At 51.4% G+C, this 24116-nt stretch overlaps 3 protein-coding genes across 4 annotated transcripts in view; 2 read left to right on the top strand and 1 right to left on the bottom strand.

The window, feature by feature from the left end:
• Dgcr2 (DiGeorge syndrome critical region gene 2) overlaps window positions 1-8757 on the top strand; it is a 65318-nt gene extending 56561 nt beyond the window's left edge. The window contains exons 8-10 of one of the 2 annotated variants that reach the window (XM_041678024.1): window positions 3254-3406; window positions 4440-4676; window positions 5845-8757. In XM_041678024.1, the coding sequence (XP_041533958.1) occupies window positions 3254-3406; window positions 4440-4676; window positions 5845-6101 (647 nt within the window). In that variant the 3' untranslated portion in view covers window positions 6102-8757. The remainder of the gene's footprint in view (window positions 1-3253; window positions 3407-4439; window positions 4677-5844) is intronic. The other variant, XM_041678025.1, reaches the window with a different exon arrangement.
• Window positions 8758-10090: 1333 nt separating this feature from the next.
• On the top strand, window positions 10091-12638 carry LOC121464634 (carbonic anhydrase 15-like). The gene is made up of 8 exons (XM_041677671.1): window positions 10091-10157; window positions 10332-10367; window positions 10764-10934; window positions 11354-11514; window positions 11596-11688; window positions 11978-12044; window positions 12150-12313; window positions 12426-12638. Exons 1-8 carry the CDS (start codon window positions 10091-10093, stop codon window positions 12636-12638), a joined length of 972 nt encoding a protein of 323 aa, XP_041533605.1.
• A 1080-nt stretch (window positions 12639-13718) lies between these two features.
• LOC121464803 (protein FAM246A-like) lies at window positions 13719-14399 on the bottom strand. Its single transcript, XM_041677903.1, has one exon. It carries the CDS (start codon window positions 14397-14399, stop codon window positions 13719-13721), a length of 681 nt encoding a protein of 226 aa, XP_041533837.1.
• Window positions 14400-24116: the final 9717 nt, after the last annotated feature.

Below are 24116 nucleotides of genomic sequence, written 5' to 3'. Positions count from 1 at the left end.
TATAACAAAACAGTTATCAAGCAAGAATTATAGTTACAATATTTATATCTACTTTATATTTTATCATAACTAAGAAAAACTATATCTATTCTTCAACTCCATCAAAGACTCCAGAAGGATATAATATTACCTAAGTAAACAGGAAGTACATTGTAAGCAACTTCCAAAACTCTAGAATTGACAGAGACATCTCGTTGCCTGGACAGTTACCCAAAGTTCTTCTGTACTGTTGGGGCATCCATCTTCAGCCTACAGGCCCATAGTATCCAGCAGACATTTTCATGAAGCAGGAAATTTCAAAGACAGTTCAGTCACTTTTCTTCTGTGTCCTGCAGAATGTCTCACGGACTCTTTCATGAAGCAGGAACCCCAAAGGACCATCTCACCTTTAGGCAAATTGAGCAGTCATCTTTCTGTGGGTACTGCATGTCCAGTGAAGCAGTCCAGGCAAGAGCAGTTTCTTGCCCAAATGGCTCCATAAGGAGCCTCTTTGATGCACATCTTCCTCTCGAAGTAGCTGGTGCTGCCAGAAGCAGATGTGTCTCACTGTAATGAAAAGTCCGAAATTCGATTTGAAGAATACCTGTCTAACTGAAATGTATCTCTATACATGTAGAAAATACAACTAACATGACTACAAACTTGACTATTATAGATTATCTATTAACCTATATTTCTTAATTATACATTACATTGTTAAATGAACTATACCATCACAATACCTTAATCAAGATCAGAAATACATATACATATAAAAATGACCATAAATTTGTATCAATAAATCAAGATTCATACCAATGCAAATTATTGATATCTATATCATATCCCCCTTTAAATGTAAATAAACATTTATAGACAGTATTTGGGAATATGGGTGCAGTTCTGTCCATACTGCTTCCTGCTGACTGGGGGCGCTGTTAATCGGGTCTTTCATGGTGTGTTCTGTGTGCAGTTGGGCAAAGTAATTTTTTGAGGGTATTCACAGCAACCTTTCATGGGGGCATGGTCTGTCAGGCCATATTGATCTAGAAACAATCCATAGATTCTCATCTTCTGTGAAAACAAAAGAGAAACCTCTTTTCCAAAGCACCATATCCTTTTAGGCCAAAATTCTGAAGTCAAGATACCTTTATAATATACATGCTGGTTTAGCTTGGCAGCCCATACAATGAAATGGCTCTCTGTACTTAGCTCATTCATAGTCCAAAAATTCAAAGAAAACACAATAATATATATAATTCAGACTCTGTAAATTTTCCATCTTTACGTGACTTGTTTCTACTCTATTACTTTTTAATATTTGTTTTATTATTTTTACTTCTTTAATCTATGACTGTACTCTGTCTATTTAAAGACTTTACCCTTTTTTTTAAAAGCATTAACTTTATTTTATGACTCTTTATACTCTTTTTCTTCTCACTTCCAAGCCTACATACATTTATCCAACACTGTGACCCATTTACAGGTCTTTTATGTCTGAATCTGTCCTACTGTGTATCTGTAATTGTTTATTGTCCAGGAGCACTTCTTAAAATGCTAAACACATCTTAAAAACTTAAGTTGCACCATTAGTAGGGGTACTACTGTACCACTGTTTGCCTGCCCAGTCTAAAATTTAAGCTGTGCTACTATTATGATAAATACAGTAGTTCCTGCTAGCTCTGCACAGTCCAGCATGGCAGAGCTGCTTGAGTCTCTGAACTGCTTGCAGTGCCTCACTTCCAGGCACACAGTGAGTCCATGTTTCCACCAAGCAAGCTGCAGCAGTCTACTCACAAACCCCACTCAGATGCTTTGTCTCCCACAGGAGCCAGAGGTCACTCTAGCAACATAGCCCAGAAAGCCAGCATTTTAAAGCCGCCACTTTTTTCCTGCTGTGGCTACTGAGTCAGAAAAATCTCTCTTAAAGGAGCTACAGCACGCAGCCAGCAAACAGCAAAAAGCTGTGTTAAACTCTTTATATTTTTTTCTTCTAGAATTCTTTTTTCAAGCCCTCTCAGGTTTTACATGGGTTTAGTTGACCACATTGGGTGCCAATTATTGTAGGAGGAGGGCCCAGTTGTTCTTCCTGGCCTCCCAGTTAGCTTAGCCCCAAAATAACCACACAGAAATTGTATTAATTAAAACACTGCTTGGCCCATTATCTCTAGTTTCTTATTGGCTAATTCTTGCATCTTAATTTAACCCATTTCTATTAATCTTTGCATCTCCACATGGCAGTGGCTTACCGGGAAAGATTCTAATCAGCGTCCATCTCAGGTGGGGGATCCATGGCTTCTCTCCAACTCTGCTTTCTTCCTCCCAGCATTCAGTTCTGTCCCTGCCTACCTAAGTTCTGCCCTATCAAAAGGCCAAGGCAGTTTCTTTATTCATTAATCAGTGAAAGCAACACATAAACAGAAAGACTCCACACTATTTGTGCTCTATTGCGTGTATGCCACAGTGAGATTGATTTCGGTGCTGTGGCTTGAGGACTCAGAGCTGCAGTGGAAATTGTGGGCATGTCCAAGTTAATCCTCCTTTGTGAGTCTTGGCCCAGACAGTTGTTGGAAGGCACCGTGTAGCAGCTTTCTCTTGCATGCCGTCCTCCAGTGAGCTCAGGCTTAGTCTTACCTGTATTGTCATTCTGTCGCTGTTAGACACCCACAACCTTGGTAAGGCACCTGGCCCCCCAGTTATATCACAGTCCAGCAAGTGCAAACCAGTCCTAGAGCAGAAATCTCTGCTCCCTTGCTCAGTGGCAGCGGCCTTTCATACAGTGGCCATACAGCCACTGTGTCCCAGAACAGAGAAATAGCGCCCAGTGTGCAGCGCCTTTGGAAACTTCTGAGCTGCATCCCCTTTCTTGCTTTTTCAGTGTTGTCACAACAGAGTCTCAATTTTGAGCATTTGGGGGGGGCGGGTTCGTTTTTCTTTTTGTTTGTTTGTTTGTTGAGACAGGGTTTCTCTGTAGCTTTGGAGCCTGTCCTGGAACTAGCTCTTGTAGATCAGGTTGGCCTCGAACTCACAGAGATCTGCCTGCCTCTGCCTCCGAGTGCTGGGATTAAAGGCGTGTGCCACCATCACCCAACTTGAGCAGTTTTCTTTTACTCTCTATTCTTAAAAAAAAAAAATGTCAGAAACAGTATAAACCACTATTGGGATGGAGGGGAGAAGCCTCAGCCATGCCGGCATTTGTTCTAGCCCACCCCTAGCCCTGCAAGTTCCTTTTCTCAGCACAGCTGCTTTCCTTCCTCCTCACCCCTCCTCATAGATGGCAGCAGCCTGTTTGACTCCATGGCAAGTGGGATGCGCCTGGTCGTCAGCTGTATCTCCTCCTTCCTCATCCTCTCGCTGCTGCTTTTTATGGTCCACCGACTGCGCCAGCGGCGCCGGGAGCGCATTGAGTCCCTGATTGGAGCAAACTGTGAGTGCCCTCCAAGGGCCACAATAGTGACCCCTCTCCAGCCCTCCTAGCTCTTCCAAGTCCCCCCAGTCCTAAGTTGTATCCCTCCAAGATAGAACCTGGTAAGTAGGAGAGAGCGGTGTCCCTCTGCACCTACACACCTGCTTGTTTTGGGTCTGAACACACCTTGGAGAGCCAGAGACATGGGATGCCTGAGGAAGTGTTTGTGGACTAAAGTTCAAGGCAGGCTTTCTGCCCTCTGCTCTTTATTAGGAGCAGCGTCCCTAAACATTAAGAGCTTTCTCGTGATTAGCTTTGGGTATGGGCTACCTGCAGCAGAGGCTCAGGTACCTACAGCCACAGCAGGAAGCTGACATAATGTCTTAGCCAGAGTTCTCCAGCTCCTGGCCAGAAGGCCTCTCCTCAACAACAGGAGGCTTAGGAGCAAGTTGCCCACAGCTACAAGGGATCTCACCTGTTCAGTGAAAGGGTCCCCAGTGTTTCCTAGGGCAGGGGTAAAGCTTGCTGACTAGGATCCCAATTTGTCAACAGTTGGCAGCAGTGTCTTCCTAATCTGCCTTAGTGCTCATCTAAGTTTCTTAATAGGTAGGTACCAGGAGTGAATTGGAGCTGGAGCTACAGTAATGCCAAGGGTGCTCCTGTAGTCAGGTGACAGGGTAGGAATAGGTTGCATATAGGTGGGGTGAGAACACCTCGGTAGGAGAAACACAGGGATGGGAGGTTCTGACTAAATCAGGGTCTGATGTGACCTGTTGGTGTGTGGCTGGCAAGTGGGTAGATGGTTACAGGAGTGTGACACTGGGGTGGCAGGGTCAGGAGTGTGACACTGGGGTGGCAGGGTCAGGAGTGTGACACTGGGGTGGCAGGGTCAGGAGTGTGACACTGGGGTGGCAGGGTCAGGAGTGTGACACTGGGGTGGCAGGGTCAGGAGTGTGACACTGGGGGGTGGCAGGGTCAGCCTTGGGAAGGAGGCTCAGGAGCCTGCCTCCAAATCATACAGCTTCCCTCCTGTTTCTCTGTTTTGACGGCTCAGTGCACCATTTCAACCTTGGCCGGAGGATCCCTGGCTTTGACTATGGTCCAGATGGGTTTGGCACAGGCCTCACCCCACTACATCTTTCTGACGACGGGGAAGGTGGGACTTTCCATTTCCACGACCCTCCGCCTCCTTATACAGCTTACAAGTACCCAGACATGGACCAGCCGGATGATCCACCACCGCCCTATGAGGCTTCCATCAACCAGGACAGTGTCTTCTATGACCCTGCAGGTGCCTGTCCCCCTAGGGAGAGGGAATATGGAGTTGTCAAGCGATCAGGAATGCAGGGGTAGGACTGTAGGGTTTCCTGGGATCTGAGGACCTGCTTTTCCTTCTGGCTGCTTTCTCAGTCTTACTTTAGGGTCGTTCTCAAGATTGCCCCCTCAGAAGGCTCTTGGTCCCAGCCTCCTGAGAGTTCTGAGGATCCATGGGCAGCATCCTTCTCTTCTCCTATTAGTGGCTGGGCAGCTCTCAGGGCCTCAGCTCTTCTCTATAAAGCAGTGGGGGCCTGGGCAGCAGGGACCACACGGACAGATCTGGTCCTGCCCCAGCTCTGGAGCTTGTTCTAAACCATAAAGACACCACTATAGCAGCTCCTCGTGTTGTATCGAAAAGTCTCCTGTTCCCACCTGACCTGAGTTGTTCTTCCTAGACTCCATAGCTCAGGAGGAGTGTCCGGTGTGCCGCTTTCATCCCTGGCCCATTAGGCAGGAGTGCTCTCCTGTTCCCTGCATTCTGCAGCCGAATGGGACTTTTAACACTGTTGAGGTCTGGGGCTAGGAGAATTTGATTCCTGCCTTCAGAGCAGATTGTCAGAGACTTGTCAGAGAGGCCACAGTCAGAGCTTGGGACATAGCTCAGTTGATAGAACGTTTGCATGCTAGAGGCCCTTGGTTGGATCTTCAGCACTGTAGAAGTGTTGAGAAAAGATGAGTTTCCACCAAGTCTGCACTAGATAAATGCCAATTTCCCTCTCGAGGCTGCAGAGCAGGAAGTGGGGATGGAAATAGCTCATAGCCTTGGCCTCTGGTCACCAGTATTCAGAACCAGCCCAGAGTACTAACTAAGCAGGGTGGTAGGTTGGTGCTGACACAGTGGTTCCTGCCCAGCCCCTTTGCTGTAGTTACCATAGTTCTGCAGCCCAGGGGGTTCTGTCCAGAAGCTCTTTGTTGTGTGTCCCTGTGGAGACAGAGTGCCTTCCCTCTGGTCTCCCTTTGTTCTGAGGAGTTGGTCACTGCATCTCACCTACCACAAACAGTGGTGGCAAGATGAACTGTGTCTGCCAGAACATTAGTCTGGGAGCTCCCTTAGGTCCTGTTTCCCATTCAGCAGTTAGGAAGAGGATCCTCTGTCCCACCAAACCATCACTTACTTCCGACATCCCTCTGCTCTCCCACAGATGACGATGCCTTTGAACCCATGGAGACCAGCCTGCCAACCCCAAGGGAAGGTGGTATTGAAGGTGCATTGCCCAGGCACTTGGATCATCCACTGCCCCCTGCAGAGACCTCCTTGACAGATCTGGAAGACTCCACAGACAGTAGCAGTGCCCTGCTAGTGCCCCCTGATCCTGCCCAGAGCGGGAGCACCCCAGCTACAGAAACACCACCAGGTGGTGGGCGCCACCCCCGTAACTCCCTCAATACTGTGGTGTAGGTGGACTAGGGGTATCTGTTTCCTGTTCAGAAGACACCTATCCCAGTGGGAGACTTGAAGGGGTCCTGTCATAGCCTGGACCCACTCCACTGCCACATCCCCACCAGCAGCAGGTGTGTACATAGAAACTGAAGCCAGGCACCCCAAGAGAGAAGCAAGTGCCTGTGCCATCTTTATCTGAGGGTTTCTCAGTCTCATTTTTAAATGGCAGAATGACACAGGTGTTTATACCACACTTTTCCAAGAGAACAGAGGCAGTGGGATGCACTCACCAAATATATCTTTGGATGGGCTTGCTTACTGCACTGTGTCACCCCCAGAAGCTAGTCACCAACCAGTGAGCACACCAGTACAGACAGAGCAGGGTTACCACTGTATGTAACACTAGCTACCTAGAGGCCGCTACCTAGAGGCAGAGCATCTGTGAACTTCCAGGGAAAGCATTCGCAGCTGCTGCACTGGCTCTCTGGGGGCATTCTGTTTGGCCCCAAATGCAAATATTGAGGTGCCAGTCCCTGGGAGAAAGTTGAACTTGCTGCCCCATTTCCAGCTTTGTTTTGAGGCCAGCACTGTGGCAGCACTCTCCATGGCGTAGCTCTGCATGGCTCCCCAGGAGTAGACTCTAGACCCCTTGGAGGGTTGGGCATGCTGGCTTTTTTCTGCCACCCACTGGATCCCTGTGCTCTGCTTGCTGGTGAATGACTATTGAGTCTGGCCAGCCCCCTTCACCTTGTCTGTGCCATAAAGGGTTATTCATTTGGGAAGAGAGTTGGCTCAGTAGACACCCTGTGGTTGTGTCACATGAGTCCACTTCACCCCATGACCACCGCTGGAGCCCAGCAGCATCTGCTGACCACACACATGCCTCCCAGCCCCTCCGCAGCACTGGATACCTGGGGCTTTTTGCCCCAAAGGACCCTGTTGCCAACTCCATGCCATGGTCTTGTCTCCTGACACAGGCCTTCAGCATTTCTATGGTTTGGAGATTAAGCAAGGTTCTGTGCAATTTTTAGCACATTCGTATCTTTTCTATGTTGAATGTCTGGATCTTTCTGTATCTGTATGTGTCCTCACGTGGCCAAATGTTTGCAGGTGATGGTGGGTGATTCATGGGAGCTCAGGATGGCCCACTGCCCCATATGAGTTCTTGGGCTGTTCTTAGACCACTGTGTCTGAGCTGCCACCTAGGCCGTGGTCAGTGGGACTGGGACTCCTGTCCAACTAAGAACATGAGCAGGAGAAACTACTACGACCTCCAGCTCTTTGGTGCTTGATCAGACCTGCACAGTTCTAGGCATATCCTTACACTGCTTGGAAACCTGTTTCCCCTCCCATGTGGAGCATCTTCAGAGAATCCCCAGGGCTGGCTGGAGGTTTAAGATTTGTCCCTGGATAGTCTGTCCCAAGGCTTGAGCCCACAGGCTAGCTGCTGCAGACATCCCTCTGCCAAAGGGCTCGTGCCTCCTCCACTCATGGCTTAGAAGAGCAGGAAGTTCATCATGCCTCCGGCAAGTATTGAATGCTGGACACTGGGAAGCCATGCTCCAGAGCAACAGTGGGGAATTGTCTTGGTGCCAGGCCACCCAGAAGAGTCCTAAGAACCACACAGCAGTGCCTCAGAAGGCCATATGTACAGACAGAAATTCTCTGGGGACCAAATGACAGTTGGGGTTGGGGCCTGATTCTAGGAGGCAGAGGTGAAGAGGGTGACTTAAAGTGGACCATGGTGCTGCTGAGGTGGGCCTGCGGGGCTACCAGGGTGCATGTGGCCTGTGTTTGGGGCTGTTTGAACTGTTGCTGTTGTAGTTCCAAGCACTGGGATCTGACACCTTCTCCAGATCTTATTGGTGAATAATCCCAGGTCCAGGATTTGCTAAGGTTTGTGTTTCCTTGCCCATCCCACAAGGCCCCAGAGGGACAGGCCAAGCTCCTGGGAGGTCCCGTTCCCAGGACTGCCTTGCCACTCCTGTGAGAGGCTGGGTGCCCTCTGACCTGCCTTGAGGTGGAATTTGATTCTGTACATTGTCTCAATGCCTGTTTTTACATACTCCTTTCACTAAAGGTTTTAGTTTGGGTGTATTTTTGGTCGGGTTGGCATTAATCCTTTCTTAAGATGCTGTGAGAACCATTTCATCCAATGCCAAATAAACTTGTGTTATGGAAAAGGCATGGTCGGTCCTTGTTGCAGCCCAGCCCTATAGCCAGAGCTCTCCTAAGTTTTCAGCCCTTATAGGCAACCAGCTGGCTTCTGACACCCTTTTATTAAGAACCAGACAGCTAGACCTGGAACGTCTGTACAGGGTACATGGCAGGGCCACCCTGTGCTCCCTCTGAAGCGTTATTAAAGTGACAGGCATGCTGGTTCCCTCTGGTTACTGGTGACCAGTGTGAGTTAGGCTGAGCAGAGAAGGACATGGGACTTGGTCCCTTAGCTGTTCAGATCGAGTAAGCAGCCCCTTCCAGCAGAGCAGCTCTAGGTTCTAAGAGGATTGGGCTGGCTACCTACAGCCAGGCTTGACTGGACCCTGCCTCCCTGCAGGGGCCAGAGAGGCCCACTCTGGCACTAGCAGGGCCTGTTGACTTGGGCTGGGCTCCCTCCTGAAGGAGGGTGGGGATTGCACTCATCCACTCTGGCACTTGGCCTACTCACAGGGGTAGGGCCTGGGGTGGGAACAGAGAAAGCACAGCAGGCTCCAGGTGGCTCTGTTTACTACTGCCATTTCTATGGTACACCAGGGTTCTTGATAGTAATTTCTTGAAGGAATCCTTAAGCTTACCTTCCTTTAAAAAAAATAATTTAGTTGGCTTTTTTGTTCTTTTTTTTTTTGCAGGGGTTGGTTTTTTGTTGTTGTTGTTTTTGAAACTCTGCATAGCCTTGGCTGTCTTGGAATTCACTATTGTAGACCAGGCTGACTTTAAACTCAGAGATCTGCCTGGCTCTGCCTCCTGAGTGCTGGGATTAAAGGCATGCACCACTATGCCTGACATCGTATTTTAGTTTTTATACTTTGTGTGTGTGTGTGTGCGCACGCTTGTGCCTGAATATATTTATGTGCACCACATGCATGCAGGAGCCCTCAGTGATCGGAACCCAGGAACGAGAGTTACAGCTGTAATCAAACTTGCTGTCCTAACAGCCTTTCCCACTAGCTTGGAAGGGCAATGACAGAACAGGCTCTCACAAAGCCTGACAAGAGGTCAGGGTTAGGAAGGAACTGCTGAGTCCTTTGATTGGAATTGGGAGCTTCAATCCCTCAACACGTCTGGGAAGAATCTGGTCCTCCAGCAATTGCTATCTTTGTTTTTGCAGCACTAAGGATAAATCCAGGGACACATGCTAAGCAAGTGCTCTTCCACTGCACTACCTGGGGCGATGGGAAGGAGATGCTGAGTACTGGCATACCCAGAGGGACAGGCCTCCAGCCCGCTCCCTGGTAATCATCAGTAGGACAAATCTTCTCATACCTACAGACACATGGTGTCCAGAGTGCCTGAGACTTGGGCAAGGGGACTTGAGCTACTGCGATATCCCCACCACAGAAGGGCTGCAGCTTCTCCCAAAACTTTTAGCAGAGTGATCCTCAGACAGGAGCATCAGCAGGAAGGCAGCTGTGGACCTGGACTTGGGACAGGTTGAAGTCTTGAGTTTGTAATAAGGCAAGAAACATTCATGCCTTCTTTCCCTAGCCTTGGTCACTAGTCTCCAAAGTGCCCTTAGTGGCTTTGGCATGTCACCCTGGGTCCCTGTCTCCCATTGCTTCTGCTGTAAGAGAATAATAATCAGCCTTCAGAATTAATGCTATTACACTGGCTGACACAGCCCTAGACCAGCTCCAGCCCACCTCTGTTCCTAGTGGCCCTACCTGGGCCCCACCCACTCCGGCCCTCTACAGCCCCGCCTCAGCATGAATGAGCAGCTTTTCAAGTAGCCTGGGCACACGTTTCTTGTCCAGTTTTCAGTTCTCCAGAGTCACAGCCCCTGCTGCATCATGTGGGCCCTGGGCTTCCTGCTCTGCTTTCTTGCCTTGCAACCTGTGGCACAGGTGGACTCCGAGGGTGAGCACCAAGGCTCTGCCTGTGTGGGCTTAGATCTCCCTGACACCGTGTAGGAGATAGACAGGGGAACAACCTCTCCTGGCTAGCCTGACCCCATTCCTGATCTCAGGCCAAAACTGAACTTTTAAAGTGCCACGTGGACTAAATAGCTCAGTCCTTGCCTCCTGCCTGCAGGTACCTGGTGCTACGACTCCCAAGACCCAAAGTGCGGTGAGGACAGTGTGACAGGCTATGTGGATCTGTGTGGTCTCTACTAGCTCCTATGCTCCTAAGGACTGGGCACTAGGCAGCAGGCACACTGTCGTCATGTGTGCCTGCTGTAATCCATGGTCAGGGTCTGTGAGCCTATGGGTGTGGCCGGGGAGGGGGGTCCCCAACATGAGTCATATCCCACATCTGTCTACCCTGTGTATGGGGCAGTCTGCCTGCAGACTCGCTCAGTAGCTAAGTCAGATGGGTCTAGAGAGCCACTGTGACCACTTGTGGAGGGAGGATGGAGAGAAGACAGTCCTCAGATGGGGATGTTCGGGTTATGGGATCCACCCTCAGTACATTCCCAGACAGCTTCTTTGGCCCTGCTGCAGATCTCAGGCTTTGTCTCCTCAGGCCCTACCCACTGGAAGGAGCTAGCACCGGCTTGTGGGGGCCCAGCCCAGTCCCCTATCAACATTGACCTTCACTTGGTCCAGCGGGACTACACTCTTGAGCCCTTCATCTTTCAAGGCTATGATTCAGCACCTCTAGACCCGTGGACCCTGGAGAACGATGGCCATACAGGTCAGCATCATAAAGTCAGGACCAAATACACAGAGCCAAGAAGTTCGCAGCTTTCAGAAATCTTACCCATACACAGGGATCAGGACACAGAGGAGCTGAGAAAGCAGCTTCTCTAAAGATCTCACCACCCCACCCCCTCCCAACACACACAAATGGACAGACCTAAGAAGCTATGAGAATGTGACACACATGAGAATCTAAATCCTCATGAACAAAGCAGATGAGGCTCTACACACACTGTAGGGAGGTGGCAAGAACCTGCCTATAAATGAAACTTGCCATGGTCAGTTTCACACCTAGATGTCAAGATGCTGGAAAGAAATCAAGACCCTCGTAACTGCACTGCTGGGGGCAGTTTGATTTCCACAGCAGGGGAGTCTGCTGGGGAGGGATAGACTCATATGCTCCTCCACCTTCAGTGATACTGCGAGTAAATTCCTGTCAGCAGAGCTGCCCGGTGATCCAAGGGGCTGGGCTGCCATCACCAGGGTACCGGCTGCTGCAGCTGCATTTCCACTGGGGCAGCCCAGGGCACAGAGGCTCAGAGCACAGCCTGGATGAGAAGCACTGCTCTATGGAGGTGGGTTCAAGATGACCAGAAGGAAGGTGGGCTTAGGAAGCAGAGGGCAGCCAGACACCACCTGTGGTCTGTATTTCCTAGATGCACATGCTCCACATGAACACAAAGTACCAGGATTTGAGGGAGGCACAACGCCACCAGGATGGGCTCGCCGTGCTGGCTGTGCTGTTGGTGGTGAGGAAGGGGCTGTGTGATTCCGTGCTTGTTTCCCAAAAGAGGGTCTTGGAGAGCAGGGATCTGTTTGAAGTCTGTGGGCATCATTGGACTTAGGGAATTTTCAGGGGGTGGGGGCCAATGGAGTGTTGATGGACATCGTGGGAAGAGACCTTCCTCGCTCCACCCCAAGATCTCCCAGACGGTCCATCTGGGCCCTTCCTACTGGTGTCCCAACTACCCTGTCTCATCTTTGGAAACACACACATACACACAACTTCGAAGCCCTTCTCACTGGAATTCTCCCCAGGAGGAGGACAGGGACAATACCAATTTCTCTGCCATTGTGTCTACCCTAAAAAATGTATCTTCACCTGGTAAGGAGCTGCAAGGTCCCATCTGGGCTGGAAGGTAGGTGGGTGAGGAACAAAAGCAGGGCGGGGGGGGGGGGGGGGAGTTCCAGCTTCTCTCTCGCCACACAGGGGTCTCTGTGAACCTGACATCCTTCCCTCTGGCCTCCCTGCTGCCAAGTGCCGTGGGGCTCTTGCGCTACTACCGATACTCCGGGTCTCTGACCACGCCAGGCTGCCAGCCAGCCGTGCTCTGGACAGTCTTTGAAAACCCCGTACCCATTGGGCACGCGCAGGTGGGAGCCACTACCCCTACCCGATGCCAGGCTCCTTCCCACAGCCTCAGTTGCCACCCCTGCCTTCTCTGTCCACCCCGTGGCGTCTTGACCTATCTTTACCCATCCTTAGGTAGCCCAGTTCCAGACCGTGCCCCAGACGGAGCCACCAGGTTTGCACCCCAGACCGCTCATGGATAATTTCCGCCCCCAGCAACCTCTTGGAGGGCGCAGGGTATGGGCCTCTCCTGGAGCATCCATCCGGTCCTCAGTCCCTATCCTGCCCTGTTTGCACCTGGCTCTTTTGGGCTTGGGAGTCGGCCTCGGGCTCTGGCAGGGCCCCTAAGATCCAGGGGTGACTCCTGCTTCCACAATAAATGATGCAGAGTGACTTTGGCCTGATGTGGCTGGGAAGAAGCGTGTGTCTAGTGGTCAAGGGGACAGTGGGGAGAGAATCCAACCCCAACCTCACTGCAGCCTCAAAGTCCATACAACCGAGAGGCTCCTGAGTGACCGCCCTTTTGCCCACCTCAATCATGGAAACTTCTTCTAAAACTGAGACCCACTCAGCTATGCAACTCTGACACCCACCTGCATCAACATGTTATTTTGAATCTCACAGTCAACGGGAAGGGAGAAAAATAATGCATCTCAAAAATGCCACCTATACCAGAAATTACATTTATTTTAAAAACAAGCTAGGTAACCAAAAAAGGGGTTTGCATTAAAATGACGATCCTCATTGCGACCCCAAGCCAGTCCTTGAGAAAAAGCAGGCTCCAGCAGAAGGCACTAAATTGGTTGCGTTTGGTGACAAAGTGCTATGAAGCCACTCCTGGTGACACTCTGGGGAAATTAGTACCCTGTGGAATGTTTTCTAGAGAGAAGCTGGTGCTGGGTGACTGTTGGGAGGGCTGAGTGAAGGGCTGTGTCCTTATCACGGTCCGAGGCTGAGTCCAAAGGATACTGACAGCGTGACGCTACAGTGCGAGAGTGGCCCCATTATCAGAAAAGTAGTGGTGGCTAGCAAACGGATGTCCGGGTCATGCCATGTAGAGGTGTATATTCAAGTGGTGCTGTGTCAGCTACCTAAGTCCCTAAAGTCTGTTACACGGTGCTATTCTAGTGCATGGAGGTCCTGCCTGCCCCTAGGACTTGAAAGGAAAAAAAAAAAGTGCAACCATTTGCTTCCAGGCTGCAGATCCCTTGGCTCTGCCAACTCCATAGCAGTCACATTCTGGTCCAGATTCTTCCCCGGCTTCAAGACTAAAGCAGGCTCTACAGAGCAGCCTCAGTCCGGGGTAGCGCAAAGCCATCTATGAAGCCTCTGCCGCCAGCCCTTTAAATAATGGTGCATCATTGGCGGCATCTGGGGAGTCCGTATAGGAGGACCAATTTGCTCCCTTCTGGGGCCGCCAGAGCCCCCTCAATCTCCTCCGCCTTGTGCAGCCGTTGGAGGCACTGGGGTTTTCTTGTGGTTCTTCCGGGCCACGGCTCGGTTTGCCAGGCCGTCGGCTGGGGCGTCCGGACCGTTCTCCGTGGCCCTCGAGGCTGAAACCAACGAGTTCACGGTGCCGAGGGCCCGCAGCAGGGCGGGACCGCGGGGCTCGCGGCGAGCGGGCGGCGGTGGCGGCGGCGGCAGCAGAGCTCGCAGAGCGTCTAGCTCGGTCCGCAGCTCCGCGCGCAGCGCCTCGAGCCCCGCACCCAGCTCCGCACGCACGGCCGCCAGCCCCTCCTGCAGCCGCCGCTCGCTCACCTCCAGGACACCAGCGGGATAGGTGGCGCCGCCGCGCGGCTCCCCGCACACCGAGCACACCGAGCCTCCGCTGCGCGCCTCGCTCCTCTCGCTGGTCCCTGCCGCCCCGGCTCGCGCCCCCGCGCGTTCCACCAACCGCAGCAGCCGCGGCGCCTCGGCTCGCCCCGCCGCCTCGGCCCGCAGCTGGCCACGCAGGCGAGCCAGGCGGCCCGGAGCGCGGATATCTTCGGGGACCGGCCCGTTGGGCTGCGCGCTGGGGTCTTGCCGGCGGCCTACGCCTCGCCTCAGCGCCTCTTTAGCGCCGTACACAGTGCGAGCCTGAGTCCACGAGCGCCCGGGCTCTGCCGCCATGCGCTGCCACTTGCACCACACTGACAACCCAGCAGAGAGGACCTGGGCCCCAGCCTGCAGCCTAGCGACCGTGGGACCCGCGGGAACGAGCTCCTGGGACGTCTGCGGGAACGACCAGGCCTAGGGGAATCCCGGCAGGGCCAGATCCTCCAGGGAGGCCGCGGGTTGGAGTAGAGCTGTGTCAGTAGGCAGGGGGATTGAAACTTGGCCCTAGAGACCATGTTGTAGGCTGGGGCCCCTATATGGGACTTAGGTTGGTCTCTAGGCAGCGGCAATAGCACATGGCGCAATGGCTGCTAAAGCCCAAGACACCTTAAGGCCAGAATCAAAATCCGCCTCACCTCCTCTCCGCGCTGTCCTGGCCACAGCAGGGCAAGCCTGGGATGGATAAGGATCAACCTCCTACTTCAACTCACAGTCCAGGTGGGGTGTGTGTGTGTGTGTGTGTGTGTGTGTGTGTGTGTGTGAGAGAGAGAGAGAGAGAGAGAGAGAGAGAGAGAGAGAGTCCTAAGCTAGCCAAACACTCTACCTGCTCTACATCCCCAACCCAAGCCACTTTAACTACTCTATCTCTTGTGTTGTGTCTACCGCAGTCCACATCCAGCCACAAGACTCCATCCTGTCACTGGCATCTCCAACCCCAAACTCTTGCCCCTCTCCCTAACCTTCTGAGGGGCGTCCTCACCCTAGCATGTGCCTATTCCTAGAGATGGCTGCGCCCCGGCCCATCTCATCCTGTGTCCTCCCATATTCTGTTTAACCAAACAACCTAACCAGCCCTCTGGGCCTTCACATAGAAAAACCCGGTGTCCCTGCCCTCTGCTGAGCTTCTTCTTATTCCACTGCTACACAGAGCCTTCCTTGACCACCTAAGAGTCGCAACTAGTAACAGGAGCCTCAACCACAAGCAAGTAACTTTCACAACATTGCAGGGGTGGGAGCGGGGGAAGGGTAGTGAAAACAGGGTTTCTCTGTGTAACAGCTCTGACTGTCCTGAAACTGACTTTGTAGACCAGGCTGGCCTTGAACTCAGAGATCCTCCTGCCTCTGCTTCCCAAGTGCTGGGAGTAAAGGTGTGCACCATCACCACGCGGTCTCCTATAGCTAAAACTGGTCTCAAACTCTGTATGTAGCCAAGAATGACTTTGGATTCCTGATCCTCCTGCCCCTCGAGTGCTAGGATTACAGGTGTGTGTCACTATGCCCAATTTATACCGTCGGTGCTAGGGACAAACCCAGGACCTCATTCCTGCTCAGGAGCCACCCAACTGAGATATATGCCCAACTGGCTTGGGCTTTTGTTTGGTTTTTTTATTATTTCATGTGTATGAGTGTTTTGCCTGCATGTGCGTCTCTGTACCACATATATGCTCGCAACCGGAGGAGGTGGTGAGCCTCCAGGTGGGTGTTGGGAACAGGACACTGAATCCTGGTCTTTCACAAGTGCCTTTAACCACCGAGCCAACTCTCCAGCATGTTGTTTAGTTTGGAGAAAAAGACTTGCTATGTTGCCTGGATTGATCTGGAACTCCTGTCCTCAGGTGTCTCCTGCGTCAGCCTCCAGAGCAGTTGAGACTGTAGGCACGTACCATTACACTGATTCTAGATGACTCTCTGCCCCTCCTCCACAGTGAGGCACCTGAGCCCATGGTTGGCTCTTCTGGGTTGAGTCTGGCACTGGGTTAGGTCCTTAGTGTTGCTAAACGTGTTGAATGTTTGGCGAGGGAATAACTATGTGGATGCTCAGGCTTGACCGCTCCTACCCACCCTGGCCAAGTTCCTGCCCTTGCTAACCTTTCATCCCCGACTGTCTTTATTATCCTTTCGCTTTCTGTGGAGCCTCTCACTACTGCCCTGGTTCATTGCCACCCCTGCACTTGTGTGTGACATAGTGAGTTATACATCCCTCTAGAGGGCAGCATCTCCCCACCTAGCATTCTCATTGGGGCCTTGTTAGCACTCTGGGTGCTCCGTGCCCTGGGACCTCCCAAGAAAATTATAAGGAGAAAGGGCGCTGCATGGATCCAGCAGTGCTGGGAGGAAGCCTTACTCTGAATGCCCAGGTGCGGAGAGGCTAGCCTCTGCACCTCTACCTGCACGTGTGTGGAGAGGCTAGCCTCTGCACCTCTGTACCTGCACGTGTGTGGAGAGGCTAGCCTCTGCACCTCTGTACCTGCACGTTTGGAGAGGCTAGCCTCTGCACCTCTGTACCTGCACGTTTGGAGAGGCTAGCCTCTGCACCTCTACCTGCACGTGTGTGGAGAGACTAGCCTCTGCACCTCTGTACCTGCACGTGTGTGGAGAGGCTAGCCTCCGCACCTCTGTACCTGCACGTGTGTGGAGAGGCTAGCCTCCGCACCTCTGTACCTGCACATGTGTATATACGCAGGGGAGTCGGGGGTGCTGTCTACTGTTTGTGGGCAGCTGGGTAGAAGGCCACATGTTTCCCCTCTAGTTCACTCATTTCACTCCATCATTCTCTAGAGTCAGGAGATGAGAATGTGGCATTTGGCCTCTCAGACTCACCCTATGCTCGCTGAGTTCCCTGTGTCCCTGGGACCACCTGTATTTGGTCCAGATGAACTCTAGAGCCCATTAACCACGTCCCTCCCCCAACTCCTAGTTAAAATGCTGCTTACTAAAATGCCCTGAACTCCTGTCCCAGGCCTGCTTTCCAGGCTGTGTGGCCAGAGGGGCTCTACCTTCTCTTAACTGAGTCTGCACCAGGAAGCCTAGCAACTGGGAGAGAGGGGCTGAGGGTGACAGGGCTCTGAGCTTGCAGCCCAGCGGTGACAATGTTATAGGCGGAGGGCCCCGTGCAGAGAGGCGAACAATTTAGTGTTTCTGTATTTTAGTCGGGGTGTTGTGAATTAGCCGAGTTACACACTGAGCCTCTGAGGTGGTTCCCAGGTTTGTCCATTGATAAGACTGCAGATGCGGGGTCTGAGGCTTGCGGCAGGAATCCATGGGGTGCCTAGGAAGGCTCAGAGAGTGGGGTCCAGAGTGGGTTTTAGCTATGAGAGCTGAAAGACAAGTGTGGGTGTACAGTCCCGAGCCTCCGAGTTCAAGAAGCAGGTGGCACGGCCTGGGGCTGTTGCGTTTGTCTCACACAGGCCTGGGGCCCTGGGATCATGACCCAGTACCACGCGGGGGAGGAGTAAGCCTGGCCTAGGTCTGGTGGGGGTGGCGAGGCTGCAACAAATGCTGAGGTCTGGAGGTAGAAGCTGTGGGAGAACAGACAACCCTGACCTGATGATTACTTGGAGGTGTGCCTTCAAAAGAAAAAAAAAAGGATGAAGTTCAGGTGCAGAATTGGACACAGAAGAAGAAAAGAGAGCAGGCTGGCCTCTGACCCTCCTGGGGGCTTCTCAGAGCCTGTCAGCCCTTAGCTCCCAGCATAGAGGGGCTGACTTAGACTAGGCTAAGGTTAGGCACTGTGACACCAGGAGCCTGGCTGCAGGATTGTCCCCATCTGGCCCTGCTCTAGCCCTGTGCATCCAGGCGGGACCTCCTGAAAGGGCAGTCAGTGACCCTCTGCTCATTAGTTCCTGAACGAGGCGGGTGGAGTGGGAACACCTGGAGTTCCCGGGCAGGGATCAAGACAGGGCAATCTCTTTGTATGACTTAAATGTCGCCACTGTTGCTATTAAACCCTGGTGGTCACGAAGGATTTATTTCCCAGAGCTGGAGAGCAATTGGGAGCCAGGAGAGCATTCAGCCATGTTAGAGGGGCTCTGGTGGCTTCAGAGGGAAGGGAGTTTGGGGAACTCCTGGAGAATGGGGGCTCGCTCCACAGTCCTCAGGAGGAATATCAGGGCACAAGCACCCCCAAGCCCCGGCCTTGTGATGTGGGGCTCTGCCTTCTCCGGGGATCCTGCCAACTTCAAGCTGGCCTAGTTCTTGGTGAAGCGACTTTGCACACAGAGTCCTTGAAGCCACCTGGCTAGCCTTGCTGCGGCAGACAGGAGGTGGCCATCTGTGCAGGCCCCAGAGTCCTGGTACTGCTCCGTGAACGTGGTGGGAGAACCAGAGGGGGTGACAAGAGCTGGAAGCGGCAGGATCAGGGCACAGCTGGTAGGTCTCAGCCTGGCTCAGGACCCCAGCTCCTACACTGACTTCTGGTGGCCCTGTTTCTCAACAAAGCGACATGTAATACTGAAAAGCAGAGACACGCGATACATCAAGCGTGGTGACGAGAAGAAGAGGAACAATTAGAGACACACACACACACACACACACCCCAGGCCATCTCTGGAGAGCATGCAGAATGCACAGCTAGGCCACCCTGGCTAATGTGGTCCTGGGTACTACTGCCTAGTGACAGTGCTGCTCCTCAGCTCCACAGGGTCATCTGACCGCTGTCCGCGCTTTCTGCAATCTCTTTCTGGGAGAGAAGTTTCCTGCTGGCTGGCACCAGACTTTCCCTGCCTCCAGCCTAAAATTTCTGGGAAAATTCAAATTCCCTGCTCCAACAGTCTGGCCAAGTGAGAGTGCAGGCACCTCTTAGAATGTCTGAGCTCCTGCCAGGGCAGATATAGTTCTTGTCACCCTACCTCAGTTTCCTCACCAGTTAGAGCTCTGGGGAGAGTCTGTGCTGCCAGGACGAGGTGAGGGTCGCAGGGGTGAGGGGCAAGAACATGCCTGTGCTCACACAAAAGCCAGACCTGAGGTCTCTGGACTTGGGGAATTTGTTTCCAGTCTGAGTGGAAGAGGCCAGTCCTGCCTGAGTGTCCCTGCCTGAAGTTTGGCCTGGTCGAGGGCTTCCTTCCACGAAGCTGGACTTGGCCATATCTTTCCTGAACACCCTGGGTACTGGACACACAGAGGTTTTCAGGGAACGTTACTGAGGCAAGTGACTTTGCAAGGGGCAGATTCGTCACCTTGTCTGACCCCTAATGAGGTCATTGCCTGGCAATGGCTTTGTTTGCCCTGGCCGTGGCGTCACCAGCCTCCCAGCCCCTGGAATACCTGGCCTGAGGTGGCTCTGACCGGTCTAGGGCCTTAATCCCTGCGACTTGCATGGGGCAGAGGTGGAAATGGACCCACCAACAAGTGTGGCTCAGAAGCCTCAGCTCCTACCGCCTGTCTCCTCCCCAGTGAAGAGCCTGGGTGGAAAAGGCCTTTAGCCCATGCCGCTTCAAGTGGTAACAATCCTTCAGCTAGCCAGACTTTCCTCAGGCCCCTGAACCTCCCTACACGCGTCTCTGAGCTTTCTCCCTACACGTGTCTATGAGGTTCAGCTTTACCATGAACTCTGAGCCTAGAATGTGACTCCTGTCTGTAATCCAAATATTTGAGAAGTTGAAATTGGAGGATTGCTGTGGGTTCAAAACCAGCCTGTGCTTCTAGTGAGTTCAAGGACAGCCTGGGCTAGAGTGAAACCCTGTCTCTGGAAACACAAACCCAAAAGGAATTCTGCTAAGTCAGCAAGGGCCAGTATCTACCCACCCCAGCCCCCACTATGTCCCAGATGATCTGTGGCCCGGCACACAGCAAGAATCCCCCTTGTTTCCTCTCTGTAATGTCTCATCATGGCTTCTCCCTGTGGCTCTACCACAAAGTCCCATTTGTCATTCTGTGTTTAGAGCTGAATTCCATCTCTTTCTCCCGTAGCAGAACCTACACCACCATAGTGCCTGGCTCTACCCAGAGGGTCTTCAATAAAGACCTATAGAATTACAATATGTGACTGAATCACTTGTGATGCAACCATGGATATGATAGAGGGCCAGCACGTGGAGCTGCTGTCGCAGGACAGAGTGTGGCTGTCTACCTAGGAAGGCTGTGTCCAGTTGTCTGAAAATCCTCCTTCCCCTGCCTGCTGAGGTGTCTCCATCATGGTCGTCTTCCAGACCATTATTCCTGGTGAAGGGAGCCAGGGAGAAGAAGCCATAAGCCTGGCTGAGGCCCTGGCAGAGCCACTGCAGTGGGACCCCCTCTCTCCTGCCCACTTTCCAGCCAGTACCTGTTCTGTGCCTGAAATAGTGTTGTGTAAACTTTTCCCTGCTTAGCCTCAGGATGGTTTACACATCATCACCATTACAGCAGCCTTCCCTGCCCCTCGTGCTTCTCCAGACTACCCCACTTGTCCTGCCTGAACCCACTTTTCTATGTAACTCCTCCAGGCTTACTCCCCTTTTTGTCTGCTGACACACTCAGACTCCGGGAGGAGCACCATCATAGAGCAGGCACATCGGGAGCACTCAGGCTATGCTGCCAGAGAGAGGTGAGGGTTGCAGGGGTGAGGGGCAAGAACATGTCTGTGCTCACACAAAAGCCAGACCTGAGGTCTCTGGACTTGGGGAATCTGTTTCCAAACTAGTGGAAGAGGCCAGTCCTGCCTGAGTGTCCCTGCCTGAAGTTCGGCCTGGTCCAGGGCTTCCTTCCACGAAGCTGGACTTGGCCATATCTTTCCTGAACACCCTGGGTACTGGACACACAGAGGTTTTCAGGGAACGTTACTGAGGTGAGTGACTTTGCAGGGGGCAGATTCATTACCTTGTCTGACCCCTAATGAGGTCATTGCCTGGCAATGGCTTTGTTTGCCCAGGCCGTGGGTCAGCTGGGAAGATCACTAGGGAAATAGCTTAGTCGGTAAAGCACGTACTACATAACGGGGAGGACCTGAGTTCAAATACCCAAAACCCACATAAAGTCACCTGTAGCCCCAACACAACTCCTCCCTCCAAAGATGGGGGACAGAGACAAGAGAATCCCCAGATCTCACAGGTCAGCTAGCCTGGCCCAAGAAATCTCAAAGTGGGAGGCAAGGAACTTCACCCCAGGTTGTACTCCAAACTCACACTCACACACAGGAACATGTACCAACATACACACACAAACACACACAGGAAAATGTTACACACACTCGTACAGTAGTGTACACACACACAAACATGCACACAAGCTCATTCACACACAGGAACATGCACACACACACAAGCATGCACATGGACACACACCGGAACAAGCACACACATAGGAACATATATATATTCAACCACAGGAACATGTACAAAGTCACACAGGAATACCTGCACACACAGGAACACACACACATGCACAAGAATGTGTATACATGCACACACACACACAAGCCTGCACATGCACACACACAGGAACACACACATGCACAGGGACTTGTACACACACACACACACACAGACCATTCAATGAATAAATTCACGTTCTTGGCCAATACAGTGTCAATACTGTGAGCCTGGGGCATGGCATTCAGTAGGTATTAAGTAAGTGATTGCTGCTGGTGCTGGCTCCATCTTCACATCTCCCGGCCAGCCAGAGCCCGGGGCGCCGTGCTCTTGCCTTCTTTCATGGAGAGACTGAGGTCTGCCCACCTGTACATCTTGGGAAGGGACAAGAGAAAGTGTCATCCTTGGGCTGCTAGTGCTGTCCTCTAGCAGGAAGGAGTCAGTAAGAAGACCTTAGCAGCAGGCAACATCCACGTGCTCACTCTGCCACCACCCACGGGAGCCCACGGGTGCCTCAGTTTTCATCTGGAGTCATTTCTGACTTAAAGAAGTCATTTGAGTTCAAGCTTGCCTGCTCTGCTTTTTCCTATAACCTTGAGAGTTGTGAGAAACTTCTGACTTAGCCCGTGAGAAAAGAACTAGTAGACAGTATATTGTTGACACAAACCTGAGGAACATCAAGATAGAAAGGGAGGCTGCTTCCGAACAAAGCAGCAAGCACATGTTGGAGAGGAGGCTGCTCACTCAAGGCCAGGAATGGTTTTGTGGTTAGATACTGACTGACCGTCTGTGCTGTGCTTTGTTCTGTTTCTGTATATAAGCAAGTTCTGAAATAAACTCTGGGCTGTTTGGCTGCTTCGGCATGACCAGACAAACCCCCTGATTCTATCCTGTCTTTAGTTTTTTTCTGACTTTTCTTTGGCCTCAAGGATCCCCCCGTTCAGGAACCCTAGCTAACTTTGTAGGAGTGGGCATCCAACGTGGGGCCTTCTGGGGAGGGGTATCTTCGTAGGGACACCACAGATTCCAAGGGTGCTCGGAGGTGCGGTAAGTATATCCCGGAAATATCAGCAGTCACACGATATAAATATCAAAATCTGCCGGGCGGTGGTGGCGCACGCCTGTAATCCCAGCACTAGGGAGGCAGAGGCAGGCGGATCTCTGTGAGTTCGAGGCCAGCCTGGTCTAGTTCCAGCTAATTCCAGGACAGGAACCAAAAGCTACGGAGAAACCCTATCTCAAAAATCCAAAAAATAAAAAATAAAAAAATAAAAATCTAAGTATTCGCACAGTATAAATACAAAAAGCTCAGCAGTCACACAATGTAAATACAAAAAAGAGGTTAGCTGTGCAGCATAAAAATAAAGTAAAAAGTAACTCGAGTATAACTGTAAAATAAAAAGTAACTTATAAAATAACTTGTACATAAGTGTAAACAAAGTAAATATGGGCCAAGAAAACAGCAAACAGCTCTTTGTACGTTTACTTATAGATACTTTAAAGGTTAGGGGTACTAAGGAAGGACAACGGCAACCGCTTCAGTTTTTAAAATATGTAAAGGATGTGTGCCCCTGGTTCCCTACAGAAGGGAGTATAAATCTAGAGATTTTAAAAGGTGTATGTAAAGAAATGAGCGTGCTTTGTCTTGGTCTGTGTTTTGACTGTTACTATGTTGCTGTTTTATGCGATCATGTCTTTAAAAAATTTAAGCAGTACCTGCCTGTCTGTCATTACTGTCGGCTTTTGTCTATTGACCTTCTTTGTTGTCCTGGAAGAGATGAGGCAGGCAGTCTCTGTCTCTAGCCTTCTGTGCATTTTTATTGGATCAGTTCCAGGACTTTGGGTCCCGAAAGAAAAACTTCTCTAAGGAGAGGCAAGGTAAGGGCCACCTCCCTTCGTTGTTCTCTGGCCCACAGCCAGGCAGCAGCTCCTACAGCGGGCAAGGCGTGCATGAGCATGCTCAGATGGGCAGAGACACTACAGGGAGACATGCACATGTGTGCGGGGCGGCAGAGAATTGACAGCTTGCAGTTAAAAAACTGCACAGATGTAAAATAAAAAAACTTTGATTATGGCTGTAGAAGTTAACAACTTTTTTTTTCCAGAATTACTGGTAGTCAAGGACACTCCGTGCCAACCAGCACTGCTCCCCCTCTTTTCTTTCCTAAGGTCTTCCTGTGATAACACTCAAGTCTCTTCTGCTGGCCAGCAGTTTCTCATCTTAACCCTTCTCTGTCTTGATACAGCTTTAAAAAATGTTGAGTTATTTTATATGCATTGGTGTTTTTTGCCTGTGTATATGTCTGTGTGACGGTGTCAGATCCCCTGGAAATAAGTTATAGACAGCTGTGAGCTGCCACGTGGGTGCTGGGAATTGAACCTGGGTCCTCTGGAAGAGCTGCCCGTTTTCTTAACCACTGAGCCGTCACTCCAGCACCCACGTGCTTATGTTATGAGTCTATATTAATTCTGAGGGTCGAAAAAATAAAGAACTGAGAACATAAATACAGGTTGTAAGGATTTAAAGGCATAAAAGTTTGGAGATTATATGGATCTGAGAGGATATTCTAAAAATATAGATAAAATTTATAAGAAAAATGGTTTAAAATGTATAGAAAATTTACAAGATATCTTTCCCCTTTCATGTAGAAGGAGCTGTGGGCTGCATTCCTGTCACCCAACTCCCAGCCACCTGGCTAGCTTATGCCCCAAAATAATGACACACAAA

This window comes from Microtus oregoni, unplaced genomic scaffold (assembly GCF_018167655.1).
Source record: "Microtus oregoni isolate MIOR12 unplaced genomic scaffold, Mior012 000029F_ref0000214, whole genome shotgun sequence".
In the NCBI taxonomy this organism is placed as follows: Eukaryota; Metazoa; Chordata; class Mammalia; order Rodentia; family Cricetidae; genus Microtus; species Microtus oregoni.
The sequence above is the reverse complement of the archived record's forward strand: the minus strand, read 5'-3'. Positions and strand labels throughout refer to the sequence as shown.